Source organism: Hippocampus zosterae, chromosome 14, assembly GCF_025434085.1.
Source record: "Hippocampus zosterae strain Florida chromosome 14, ASM2543408v3, whole genome shotgun sequence".
NCBI lineage: Eukaryota > Metazoa > Chordata > Actinopteri > Syngnathiformes > Syngnathidae > Hippocampus > Hippocampus zosterae.
In genome coordinates this window covers 5,460,107-5,474,573 of record NC_067464.1, presented here as the reverse complement: position 1 = coordinate 5,474,573, position 14,467 = coordinate 5,460,107, and the positions used below count along the sequence as shown (strand labels likewise).

The 14,467-nt window shown below is 42.2% G+C and overlaps 2 protein-coding genes across 2 annotated transcripts in view; one reads left to right on the top strand and one right to left on the bottom strand.

The window, feature by feature from the left end:
- The window catches only part of cdin1 (CDAN1 interacting nuclease 1), a 58,742-nt gene extending 50,327 nt beyond the window's left edge, over positions 1-8,415 (bottom strand). The window contains exons 1-2 of the mRNA XM_052085426.1: positions 8,324-8,415; positions 7,968-8,078 (exon numbers count right to left, since the gene is read on the bottom strand). Of these exons, the coding sequence (XP_051941386.1) occupies positions 7,968-8,074 (107 nt within the window). The 5' untranslated portion in view covers positions 8,075-8,078; positions 8,324-8,415. The remainder of the gene's footprint in view (positions 1-7,967; positions 8,079-8,323) is intronic.
- Positions 8,416-8,544: 129 nt separating this feature from the next.
- The window catches only part of dph6 (diphthamine biosynthesis 6), a 163,982-nt gene continuing 158,059 nt past the window's right edge, over positions 8,545-14,467 (top strand). Inside the window, exons 1-2 of the mRNA XM_052085370.1 lie at positions 8,545-8,614; positions 10,889-10,992. The gene's annotated coding sequence lies outside the window, so the exon portion shown is untranslated. The remainder of the gene's footprint in view (positions 8,615-10,888; positions 10,993-14,467) is intronic.

Below are 14,467 nucleotides of genomic sequence, written 5' to 3'. Positions count from 1 at the left end.
TAAAACGCACCAAAGGTTGACTATGCATGAAAAGTAGCTGCACAACCTTGCACACTGCCCGGCAGTTACTGTAAATCTCCGGTTTAGTTGCATCTCGTCAAACCTTAGCAATGTCTTTATCTGAATAAAACATATACATGCAAAGCACGGAATGGACAAAACGTCAAGTCAGCTTGAATTTCAGTTGCAAGTCATAAATAAACTGAAGATTCCAACAGTGATAACTCATTACAGAGGTGACATTGTCCAAAAATAAAGCTACACAAGTTTCAAGTAATAGACAAAATGACATCAACTCTGAGAACAACAGCGGAAAAGAAAAACACTTCTGCTTCAGCATCAATTTACAATGATGCTTGGGGACGAAGGAGGCCGCCGCAATTAAGAGGGTTGGGGGGACCATTAAATGGTCAACTGTCAACATGTGGACACTTAAGGGAGGGGTGGAAAAAATGTCTTCCACACTTCAACCTTGCACCTGAGCATTTCAACAACATTACGGCCTGATGGTTGGCATGGGACCGTCACGATCCCTCCTGCTGGAACAGACATCTGTTACGTTTTAAATGGATTACTCCATAATGAGCATGATTACAGTCTAATTGCTAAATCTATACCCTGTTAACTTTAAAGGGACATAAACTGCTCTTAATATCTAAGAAAATAGATCGGCTTCAAAAACCCCTAAGATCTTTGGGAGCTTGTGTTTTTATTTCTTGAGTCGGGCCATTTTGAGGTCTTATCAAAACGCCACAAAAAAAAAAAAAAAAGTGAACAACAAACAGACTTGGTTGATGTTCTATTTTGAAGCGATATTAATAAAACAGGGCATTATGAGAGATGACTGCCAAGATGTGGACCCAAACCCAAGAGCGGTTTAATGGCGTCAGTTTTATAGTGAAATACCACTTTTCCCATTCGCGAGTGCATTAAGAAGCGAGTTACTTTAAAATTAATGTGTCAGTAAGTTGGTCTCCCCTGGGAACTATATGCTTGCAAGATATTAAAATGTGAGGCAATGAGCAAGCCCCCGTCTGGCCTCGCAGTAGCAATTCCGTCTTAACTGATGCTCAGACTTGTCCTGCGATGCAATGGAGCACCTGGGGTAAGACGATTGACGACATTTTGGAGAAAATATACAGTCCCTATAAAAAGACTCAATGAAGGATCTTGGGGCCAAATTATTTAATATTTATTTATTTATTTTTTAAAACTGTCATATTTCCACGATGACAATCAAATTAGACCTTAAATCAGCATGTTACTATTTGGAGACTTTAAAAGCAAGATTCTTGGTTTTGTATTCAATCAAACAATGGTCATTTGGACATTAAGCATATTTTAATTGACTTTTGTTGGAACAAAGATTCAATTCCAACACCCCACCCCCTTCCTCATGCTCTACTTCTTAAATGTCATTTAGAACACGAAAAAACAGAAGGCTGGGAAACACTAGAGTGGCTGAGGAATTGTTCCTTTTCAACCTCATTATCTCCCCCTACAATGGAAGATGGGGGGGGGGGGGCAGTAATCTGCACTGTGGTGCCGCAAAATAGTCAAACAAGTCTATGAGATTAAAAATAATTAGCGCATTCTAGTTTCTCATTTCGCTGCTTTGCGCTTTCGGCTCGGTTAAGTTTGGCTATCCGCTGCTTGGGGAAAGTGACAAATTCTAGTTGCGAGCGCAGAACTGTATTTTATTTTATTTTATTTTTTTAATGCGCGCTGAATAAAACACAGCATCGGACCCTCCAGCTAAGAATATCAATTAAATTCTCCGATGCCAATTGACAAATAATTAATTATAAACAACGGCGGCAATTTAGGTAATGAAAGCCACCTGGCTAATGACATTGGTATCATATGCCGTGGCGGCGCTTAGCATTTGGTGGATCTGCACGCATGCGAGGTGTTGCGTGGTGAGACACTTCGGGGCATGGAACTGGCTAATTTGGATACGGAACATCTCTGATTTATCTCCCTTCATTGATGATTGTGGGAAGAAGGAAAAGGTTGCTTAATTTTTTGTTGTACTTGATATTGACATTAAAAGCATGTGGCCTTGCTGACAACGTTCACTCTTCTACGCATCGACAGCTAGATACGCGAAAGCTGCTAATTATGCACGCTGATAGGACAAACGCTCACATCTGTTTCTCAGCACAGCGTTTCGAGAACAACTGTACTTTTTTCCCCCCTCTGTGTTAATGTACAGTATGCACACGCAAGCATTTGAAACGGACGGGATAGAAACATACAAATGGAGCTGTCGTGAAGCTTCAGATAAATACTCAGCTACCTGAAATGTGTTTGAATGCCCCTCTATGGTGAAGGACAATGCTAACGCAATCGCTAGTGTTTGTCTCACTTAGTCGAAAGGTTATTTTCATCAATACGCATTTCCTGCGTGTTTTATTTGTTGCAATGACTCCACAAAGATAGTTTCTACCCTAAGCCGTGTCCTTATAAACAGTTACAAGGCCAACTGTAGCTGAGCTGCTTACATCGGTGTTTTTAGCTCAATGAATTGAAAAGGCAACGCAGTCTATCGACTGTACTTGGACAACATCCCCGATATGAAGAGGAAGTCGTCATTGCTGTTCTTCCTCATCACCTAATTGATTGCATCTATTATTCATGAATTCCTCAGTCTGACATAAATGTTGTAAACTCAGCACAGCTTCTCCTTATTCGCCGTTGCTCCCCTCGGTTTAAAAAAAATGCATTGGAGAAAGTTTCTAAACATGTCATTGTCCTGGCTGCTCATGACAATATGGTATCAATAATATTAAGCGGCAAGCCAGGTTCAAATTTGATGGTGATCAGGTAAATTGCTTGCTAGTTCATTTTTTTATTCCATCGCAAAAAGTATCTACTTATTTTTTACAACACAAAAAGATCTGTTTTCTTTGAATTTAAGTGGTCTACTTGTCAGAGAATATCTTATTAAATTCTGCTCCCATCCGGCTCATTAAGTACATATGTTTGTCATGTCAGCAAAATGAGCCGAGGATGCAAAGTGTGCATACAAAATGACTTTTGCATGATGTCATTCATGCTTCTGATTTTAATTTTTCTTACTCGTCGGGTATCGACACAGCCTTCGTTGATGAAAATCATTCTGAAGAGAATCTGCCTATTATTTTAAATCGACAAGTCAAAGGTAGACGTGTAAAAGGCAATGTTTTAACCAGTGAGTAAAGAAGAAAAAAAAAACACACTGAAGGCACAATAAATAATCAATGAGCAAGTCCCTCGGCTTCGTCTTGAGCCGAGATATTACCATCAAAAACAAAGTGTCTGGAGTGAGGAAATCACCATATCAATGGCACATGCCACAACAAGCCTGCCCTTTGCTTTTGCCTCCAAAGATCACGCTGGATAAACCCCCACCAATAACAGAGAAATTAACAAATGCTTGACATTTGCTCAACATCCATTATTCTGACACTTCTCGGTGAATTTCAAAAGGCTGAGCGCATGCTTAATCAACATTCATATTCCCACAGCGATCCGTTGCGCCATATTGTGGCCCGCCTCGTGCCAATGAAAACGGCACATTAGGGCCCAATTCCAAAAGAACGTACGGCGGGGTGGCGGGGGGGGGGGGGGGACTCCTCGCAGGGGAGCGGTGTGTATGTGTGTGTGTATATAAGTGTAAAAGAAATAGTGAAGAGGAAAAAAAAAATGTCGGCGCTTCCTTTCGGGACGACATATGATGAGTGGGCTGAATGGCGTTTTACATAAGGGGGAAAAAAGGGGTGGGGCTAATCATTACATCCACATCTATTCATAATAGACCACAGGAGGACAGAGAGGACTCACCTCCCCTCACTACTTATACTTAAGGGGACAAAGGGCGTATGAACTGGGGGTCCCCCCCCTCCCACCTCCCTGTAGGCCCAGGGGAAGTTAGGCAAGACCTCAGAGACCAGCCCATCATTTCCAATTCTAATGTATGGCAGGAGAAGGACCTAATGTGACTGATGTCACACGTCTGCCTACACTGGTGCCCCACCTTTGCTGCACGTCTTCTACTTGGGCAGGACACCACATGTTCTCTGTTACAAACAAATATGCATTGAAGTCTTTTGTCCAAAGCTTCCTGAAAGCTTGCAGATACAGACCAATCATCATCACGGTCACACCGGAAAAACCATGGGGCGGCGCACAAGGTCAATTTCAGTCTTTGGTAATCCCATCCATTTATTCCTACTATTGCTTAGACTCAAAGCAATGCACAATTTAGAAGCTTTGAGTAACTTCAGGAATGTTTTGGACAAAAATAGACGCAAGCCAGGTGAGATCATACAAATTCTGCAGGGGAACGAAAACCTTCATTTCATTTTGAATCGAAATAAGAGTCAACTGGCATGTCTGTCCTTACAATGGGTATAGGTGCTTGAGGCTCGTTGTTCTTATTCAGGATTGATATTAGCATGCGCCTCCATTGTGAACCGGGGTAAGAAAGTGACAGTACCGTGTCCAATGATTCACCAACCTCCAACTCCCAAACCTCTCCGGGAGCAGCCCAAACCCGGAGAGAGAGGCCAGGGTGACAGATGACTCCCAACATCTGTGTTATGCAGGCCGTTACAGATGAGGGGGTCTCTTTTTAGTCCGTCTGTGGGACCCTCCCACTCTCCTCCCACTGGACTGATGGTCGGACAGGCAAAATGTGAGACACCTCCGTGGAAATCAGCTTGAAATTGACTCTTACTTTCACTTTGTCCCCGTGTTTGAATCGTCCCCCATTTGCTGTGATTCTAAAATGATGCTGGCCCAATAAATTATTCAATGCTATTGTTTAACATCAAATTCAACAATCGCATTGAGTGAGTGTTTGACTTTTATTTGCTTTTACTGTGACACTCGAGAAGAATCATTGTCATTTGTATTCAAGTGCAAATGACAATGAACTCCAATAAAGTTGTGACGTGTTGTAGCTGGAACGTCTGTAATGGGGATTAAATATGTTCCGTTTAGGCATATGTGAGAGCGTAACAATGCCATTTTATAAGACTAAAGTAGGCGTGACGAATCAGAATATCACCCCGCTTAATTTTTTTTTTAATGTTAGCAATATTTGGAAAATGAAAGTCATAATATTGTGAAAATTAACTTACAAGAACAATCAGAAAATGAAAAGAAAGCTGGAATGTTTCCTAAATTGGGTTGATACCAACATGCCGGTCAATGTATTAACAATAGAAAAAAAAATCTACAATGATAAAAGTTATTTCACAGCCCTTGAAAAAAATTGCCAGGGCTGTCTCCCATCATCCGATTTAATAGGCACATCACTATTATGGTTTATTTGATACACACAGAGTCGATCCTATAAAAGAATATTGTCTGGCTCCCTCCCACAAAAACACGTTAGTTTTGTACTAAGGCTATCCAGACAATTTTTAACGAATAAAGAAATAGTCTTCCTACGGTGTTAGCGTGAACCCACTCCAATTCTCCAGCCATGACCACCTCGGCCTATGTTTACGCAGTGGCAGGGCTCCCGCGCAGTCTGAAGGGACTGAAGGGATGGGGGGGGGGGGGTATGACTGGTGTACCCTGGTGCATGCTAAGAGATGATGGATGGCCTAGTCGATACGTTATGTCTTAAGAGCCTGATTTCCTGCCAGTCTAATCACTAACCCTCCAGAGTCCAGCTCAGCTGATTGGACAAGCAGAATAATTCTACAGGCTGTGAAAACACCGCTGCCGCGCCTGCCTGTCAGGCCCAGTGAGGAGACTCGGGCATTTTAAAGAGCACGGGCCTCACCAAGATTGCTTATGCTGAACGAAATAATAACAATAGCCGGCAAGACTAAACAGAAAAGCGGGCACCTCCGAGAGGCTGAGATTGTGCAGAATTATTGGAATGAAAATGGCTCCTGTGTTTTCCTTCAATTATTACACTCACCAGTACCATTTTCATCGTGAGGGGGGAGAAAATGCCATTTGGACGGTCTGCTGTAGTTAGGTTGGTCAACGGAAACTAAAATATACACTGTTCGTGCCGAAGCATATGGGTCATGACCTGCATCATTTTTTTTTTATAATTGGAGAATAGTCATCATATTATGAGAAAAAAAGTCATGAACAGGAAATGTCTTCAAAAGTTATGTTGGTATGGCTGCACAGAGGGGAAATCCAGCAATCTGTTTTCCAGTTTGATCACATTATAAGGCAACTATTTTTGTTACGCCCATCCCCCTAGGAAGAAATATATTATCTAATACTGTATATAATAATACATTATATAAGAAAATATCCCCCCCCCCACAATTCTCCGCCATGACAACTTTGTCCATAGAACTGTAGTAAGTACACCTCTTCAGGAGCGCTAATACTCCCTGTGCACACTCTGACAATGAAAACACCACTGCCATCTACTGCAGCAGATGTGCAATTACACTTTTTAAAAATCATGACAATGATGTCATTTTATATACCGGTATTCATTTTTGGACATACTTAACTCCCTCACATTAAGATTTTGTCCCTGTAATTTATATTTCTTTTCCTTTTCACTCCTTCTTAGTAACTGACTGCAGGACTCAAGTTGAGTTCAGAATACCCAGCATTCCACTTTGGTGATTAGGGCACGAGTGGAGGCATAGGAAGCTTCAAATGCATGTGACTTTGTAAGTGACCTCGTGGGATCAGCAGTTGTGCTGTCCCAGGAGCCTTCACGGGATTACACGTGTTACGTTCAATAAAAAAAGGCCCTTGGTGTCAAGGAGAAAGGCAAACACCACCATTAACACCTTGCTTCGATTTGTGGGGGTGCAAGCACTGCATGGCAAAAGACACCCGGTAATTTTTACAGCGGCGGATTACTCCAAAGACCGGTGAGGAATTAATGACCACTAAATTAAACTGGACCATACATACTTAATAACAGCACAAAACTGTTAATGATGCAAGACAGTTTGTACCAAAGCAGTTCATGGGAGACAATAAAATGCCGTTATACAGTATACCAGGGGTCACCAACTCCGGTCCTCAAGGGCACTTAGCCAGCATGTTTTAGATCTTTTCCTCCTCCAAAACATGTGATTTTGTGATTTCCCCTGCTGTATATTGTGCAGGGTGTCAAAAAAGTCACTTCCTTTTTCTATTTAAGTTGAGGTCTCAGTCTGAGAGATGTGAGGCGAAATAGCCTTTGACAGTTTATTATTATTATTATTATTTAATGGCATAAAAATTATGCTCTGAATGACAAGTTTCACAAAGGCTTAAAATGGTGCTCCACAAACATAAATCGGTTATACGGGAGTTCAGTTCAGTTGCCACATTCCCTCATAGGATTAATAAAGCATCCGTCCATCTATCTGTCAGGTCTACTGCATTTAGAGTATGTCAGTAATATATTACATGTTCCAACCTACCAATTCAAGTTAATTGGCCACTGCGGGGACACATCTCCAAGGATGCCTTGGAAATACGCTGGTTTACAGTACAACATTACAATAATTAAACAATATGATCTGCAGTGTATAGTAATGCCCTGAGATTGACTGGCAACCAGTTCAGGGTGTACCCCGCTAATGTCCGAACACACCGGGGTTAGGCTGCAGCATGACTGCGACCCTTGTGAGGATAAGCGGATTACAAAATGGATGGATATTAGTAATAACAGACAACAGTACTGGTAAATTAACTTTCCCAGTGAGGGTTTTGTTTTTTGGTTTGTTTCCTGCATTAATAACTGTTCCACTGTCACTTTTTTTCAGTTCAATAGTATAGAATATTGATTGATTTCATATACCAATCAATTGGGTTACTAGCTTGTTCACAAAACAAATTAAACTATGGTTGTATCATTGCTAATGAAGGCGTACCCTTGAATGTATTTATCATCTCGCACATTCTCATTGACAAGAAATGCAGATTATGGTACTAGAAGTCCAAACGCAGTGTCATGTGTCTGCCACAATAAAATACAACGGTGGCTGGTGACTTACTTTGGAAATCTCTCCCTTAACATCTTCATGCACTGCCGTGTTGGTCTCAGTGGCTCGATCCATCTCACTATCTCCTTGTATTCCGCACGGGAGAGTTTCATCTTCATATGTCTGTAAAAACACATCTTTTTAAAAAATGTAGCTGGCAGATTTTTATAAGAGGGAGCAGATATCAGCGAAACTGTCAAAACAAATTGTCATCATAGCTGGTCGTGTTTCGTCCTATGCTTGAACAAACGCAACGAATCAACTTCGTATTTAGGGGTTTTAAACTGCTACTGAATCTGGACCGTGCGTTAGATGTAGTTAAGTATGGTAACAGAATGATAAAAAGCATGTAAAACGGGTTTGTTTACCATTTATTCGGGACCCCTTGCGACAGCGCTTCCACTTCCCGCTTGGAAGTTGAAGTGATGACCCGGGAGCGAGCTGTGCGCCGATTGGTTTATCCCTCCCCAGTGCTGAGTATACTACTTTGTGATTTGCTCTTTTGTGGCATACGTAGCCAGGATTCTGGTGACGACAGGCTGCCTCCCGGAAGGCGTGATTGGAGTACACGTATGCGCGCACACGTTTAGTGTGTGCTCTGCTCGTGCTCTTAGACTGCTTGTAAGGTTTGCAGATAAGATGGAACGTTTCCCAGCCAGGTACGACGAATATGTAAATGAGAGAGGAATAGCTGTAACAAAAAAGCATGTAGTGTAATACGACTTAAAAAATGTATAACTTCAGATCAAATATGACAAATCTTCCTCTTGAAGTTCAGTATATTCATAAAGGCTTCATTTTAATTGTAATTGTAATTAGTCTATTAGCGCAACTAAAATGCTTTAATTAATTTTCTCTTGATACACGAATTCAGAGATGTGACAAAGGATCAGGATATTTTTCCAGTTAAGTGTGGTTTTATTTCGCAAAGTTAATTTAGAGCATGTAGGAGCTTCCCTTGTCAATTGGAAATGTCTCATTGAACCGCAATTCGATAAAGTCAAAACATTTCCTTTGACAACACTATTGCTGGTCCCTCTCCATTGTGATTGAACAATGTATTGATGAGCACCCTAGCCTGTATCATGACCTGCGCCGCGTCCGGAAATAAAGGCCATTGTTGTTGGGCAGTGTAGTATGATGACTGAGATGAGCCGAGGTCTCGGCCCTGGCGCGTGTTCATCGGCACAGACTGCATGTCTGAAATGGCTCGCTGCGCCGCGCTCGGCTACAAAAGGAAGCTGTGTAGTGGGATTGGTAGCGCCAGATAAGATCAGAAGTCTGAGGAAGTCTGGTCTGATTGCTTCAAAGGGCCAAGGTCAGGGGCAGGAGGAGCGCCCGGGCTAGGTATCAGAGGATCAGGGGGTGGGGAGTTTGCTGGAGGGGTGTGTAATAGGTAGAAAAGGATCAGTGTAATGTGATGGCATTAAAAGATAAAAATCAGAGGCCGGGTTGGGAGTCAGTGAACTGTGTTGGCTTTAAAGGCGGTCAGAGCGCAGATGATGCTGTGTCGGTGCATCCTGGCTGCATTTACACAATCACGATGACATGAAAACGGTCATGTTTCTGCGGAATTTACCAAGGATGGGCAATTGGCGCAGGTTTTTTTTCAAGCTATGTGAGCCAAATGAACCTTATGAACTCTTGTTTCCATGGCATTGATGTAGCCTGTAACCAAATAATACTGCCCAGGAAGAGTAGCTGACGTCATGTTGTTCTTCTTTAGTCCACTAACAAAGAAGTAAAATACTTACATAAAATACAATATTTGACTAAAAAATACACTTCTGGGCCATAAAAAGTATGACAGTGACTGAGCGTGGCTAGAGAGAACAGATGTGTATCAAGCTATGCTAAACTAAGTTTAGCATTCTTGCAGTTTAACGCAAAATAGTTTCCATGTACTACTGTCACACGTTTTCAATAAATGTGATATCTTGTCGAACATAATGCAGTTCTTTCCAATTAGCGATGCTGGGTTAGCTACGTTCTAAGTAGTGATGGTAAATTAAAAAACACCTTACCTTGCAGCTGAGCAATACTAACGCTAACATCCCAATGGGTATGCTAGACCCAATTCCAAGCCACTGCCAGAGTTAACCGGCACCAAACCCGGATAAGAATGAGTGAGATGCATCAGGATGGACGAGACGTGCCCCTAACATGGAAAATCTCACTGGCTGCAGGATCGTTCTTTCCACCAAGACACACTAATAGACTAGTAGACTGTGAGCGGGTCATGTGTGCCTTTGATAAAGTACATTTGAGTTCTGTAGCCGAGAAACGTCTTTGTGTATGGCTTACAATGGTGTCGGCAATGCCTTGGAGCCAAATGATATGCGTCAATCATTTTTTTGTGATCAACTTTGTTGACTTTTTGTCCCAGCCCTACTGTCAATGTACATCGTTTTAGTTATTTTGGGAAGTTACTTTGTTTTTTTGAGCTTTTTGAATGTCAACTGTTGTGTTTGGAAATGGTTTTGAAAGCTTTTCAATGTTATTTTGCCTCTGGTTGTGTGAAACACATTGAGTTATCTTGTGTATGGAATGTGCTTTATAAATAAATTGTCAGGCATTTCAACCATCATGGTAATTTTGACCTGTTGACAACTCATATTTTTAGCCTATACCAGTAATTGGTGGATATCTATATATGGAACTGCCAACCAGAGAAGACTGGTTCCCTGAGAAGAAAAAAAAAATCTTACTCTTATTTTAATGTTTTTATGGCAAGGTTTTCTATAGGCGGAATTACACAAAACATTCCCAAAAAGGCCTGCTGTCCCCCACGGATTTCCTCCAGAAAAGACCACATTCTTGGTGCGCTGTACTCGGTTTGAAGTGGCCTTTCCAACCAGACTCAGCATTTTGACAGACTGTCATTTTTGTGAAATCGTGTCATGTTGCTAATTTATTTTTATTTTTTTTGACAGAGACTCTCTCTGTGAATGGAGCTGTCGTTGGGGGGCTCTGCGCAAGCAGGGCAGTGGTACACAGAGCGCCGTCAACCAGCTGTGAAGCCTGCTCACAGTGGGAGGTAAATTTACAAAGGGTGTCTCCCTGTGATATCAGAGAGAGGCTGCACTGATCTCGCTTCTCGCTGCCATTGTAGTGCAAAGCAAGGTGCCGCTAATGCCGCTTATGTACCCGAAGTAGAATAAATGTCGAGGAAATTGACAGCATCCCCAGTTGACGGATATAATGATTGATGATTTGCTTGCTCGTGTAATTTCCTCTACTCGTCGCACATCTGAGGAATATTGTAAGATCTTTCGCGTCTTGCCCATTAGCCCCTGTCTCTCTTTTCCACATCCAGTGGCATCGCTTACCATGCAAAGAGCATGTTTGGTTTCACTCCATTGTCAGCATTACTGTCACAATGTTTCTTCCCTCTTCTTTTATTCACCCCCACCGCCCCTCACCCGCCGCTGAAGTCGGTGACTTCACTGGCCCCGCACCGCAAAATTGCTCTCGCAGTCTTCAGGGAGTCTGGAATCTCAGCTCTAAAAAATCACAGTTTAAACACGAGGGAAGCCTGAGTCAGGAAATGCCTGTAGTATTAGCACGGTATCAGATTCATGCCTTCATCCCCTCTGAACAGCATGACTGCCCCAGAAAATCCCACATCCATATTTTACAACGCGGCAGACATGACATGTGTTTCGCTTGAGCTTTCCACTGTGCCTCCTCCATTTATTTTATTATCCTTTTAATGAATCTAATTAGCAAGACAAGTGATTAAATGCAATTGTGCCCAATGCTCGCGAGACGCAGGAAGAGCACGCTGTTCGGCCTGAGCAAATTTACCAGATTAATAGAGGATTGATAATATTTTGGGATTGTATTTCACCCCTAAATGGCTGCGTGCGGGAAACAAAGGCGGCAGCCCGAGCTCATTAATCATAGTCAACGGGCCGGCCGGCCGGGCTGGGCCCAATTTGCATGACCGAAGGTGGCTGCACATGCTGTCGATTGGCCTGCGTTGCCATTCCATCCAGACTGTCAACGGCGTGTCAATCAGCAACACAAAAACATGCCACAAAAGGAGCACCGGGGCAAATCATTTTTACCCCCCTTCATTATCCGACACACCGGCACCTTACTCTTGTCAATTCTGCTCCCAAATTATTTCATGTTTTTCACGACTATGCCGGTATAATTGATATTTGACAAGTAAATGTATATCATTTCTGTGTTTTTGAGGGACACAAAAATCAACCACGAATGTGTTTTCATTCACTGCTTAGCTATGACAATAACATATTGAATGAGTGAAACCGGAGATCGAAACAAATAAATCATTGAGAAGGAACCAAGTCAGGCTGCACAGAACAAAGTAGGTGCTGTTGTTTTTGTTAGCAACTAACTCTAATGTCACGTATGAAATACCTTCTAGGAACTGAGAGAATTACTTCTTCCTTTTTTAGGGTCTTTTATTTGAAGGAAGCATTTATTGATTTCATATATATTTTGACATTTATTTTGTGTCGCACACATGGAGATGAATGACATGCATTTGGAAGTGAAAATCAAGGGGGGAAAAATCACTTGTTCATCTGCAGTTTTCCTCATCTGGACCCCCCCGCACCACCCCAGCCCCTTGCTCAAAATCCATTTTAACGTGAAATAATTGAGTTGAGACGCGGTACAGCTAATCTCAGCGCACTGGCTCTCCAATCTTGAATTCTAATTATCTCATCATGAACTTTAAGAAAGAGGCAATGCTTTAATGGCTTTTTAACTGCGTAAGAGGTGACTGAGTGGGCCGTAGATAGTTAACGTGTGTGTGTGTGTCTGTGTGTCTGTGTGTCTGTGTGATTGCTTGCATGTCATTCAAACACACACAGACACACACACACGGACGCATCTGGTCTAGACTCTGTTGTGCTGCAGCTAGCGTCTCACGCTGTGTCCCCCCCCTCCCCCCCTCCATCCACGACACCCCACTTCCACCACCCACCCCTAATATCCTGGAGGCATTTTTCTCATTATCAAATATTGTTTGATGTCTTTCTTTCCTCATGATTAACCATGGTCACCAAACACCGGGCCGGAATGTTTAAAATTTAATTTTAGGCCTCGGTAGTACCTGCAGAAAGGGATGTGAGGTGCGGGGAGGGACGAGACGGCGAGCACAGGGGACACAGCGTGTTTTATGTACGCCACACGCTGAAAAACACAATAAATCCTTGGAGGAGAATCATTAGCGGAATACTAGTGGTTTTTACGACCATTGTTATTCAACGCTGTATTGAGATGCAGTAAATTATTGTCTTTCTTATTGGTCCATGGATTCAGGCCCATGTTCAGTTTAATTATGTTGTTCCTCACGTTGCATAGATATATGTATGTATGAAAAAAAATCCAGTCGACACAGAAATGCAAATGCTACATGTATACAAGATAAATATTTAATTCAGGGGCGGGGAAGCTTTTTCCTATCAGAGGCCATTTGAGTTTTGATCGTTCTCCAAGGACCATGCTACATTTCTGAAAATATATCAAACAAATGTGTTTTAGTCTCTATTTTGGGCCTTTAGGAACACTTCCTTTGTTGGGTCGCTTCAAACATCGCCCGGGGCCTTCTATGGTCGGGGTGCCGTCTTTTGCACACGTCAAATTTAACCGAACCAGAAGCGCTTTGTGTATTTTCATGCCATACTCCATCTCTCTTGTGTTATGTGTTTTTATTGCGGTGACCACATCTGTTAGAACATAAAGACACAAATATTGGCCTTGTGCAGGAAGATGTATGACCAAATCAACCCAAATAGGAAAACAAAATTATCTCACCGATAATGTCAGCATGTCAGAATTACAGGAAATTCTTAATATCTGTCTTGGCCTAATGAGATCACCTCTCCTGCTAAAATTTTGAGCAGAAGAAAAATACCAGCGGCTTATTTTATTGAAAGAAATGTAAACAGCGAGAGAGAGAGAGAGCACGGCAAAGAGGAAGATAGAAAGCAGAGAGAGAAAGCGTGTGTACTCTATGAATGAAAGGTTATGCGTCGTCCCACATGTTTGTATTGTCAATAACTGGAGATGGCTGTCAGGAAAAGTGGGGAGATAAAGGTCAATAACTCAGGCAAATGTGTTTGTATTTGTGCACTCCTGCTGATAGCAGAGCAAACGTCAGGGCCTTTTGTGTGTGTGTGTGTGTCAGCGTGTGAGACACCCCCACAACAATAACACAAATAGTGAGGTCTTACGGTTACACCGAGACGCTCATTATTATCGTCGTCGTCTCCGTCGCGGGTGCTGGAAATGAGAGGGAGCCTCAGCACATGGCGTTGACAGCCGGCTCGGTGTCACTCAAAAGTCACTTAATAATGAAACACGCCAGAGATCAGAATAGACGACGATAAAGTGCAAACACAACACACACACATCAAGCCGCAGGAGTGTTTTTAAAAAAAAAAAAAGTACTTTGTATTTGCCCTATTTTTTAAATTTTATCTCGGCGTAAACATGATCGCAACTGGATGGTTCTTGAGGCACAAAAAAGAATT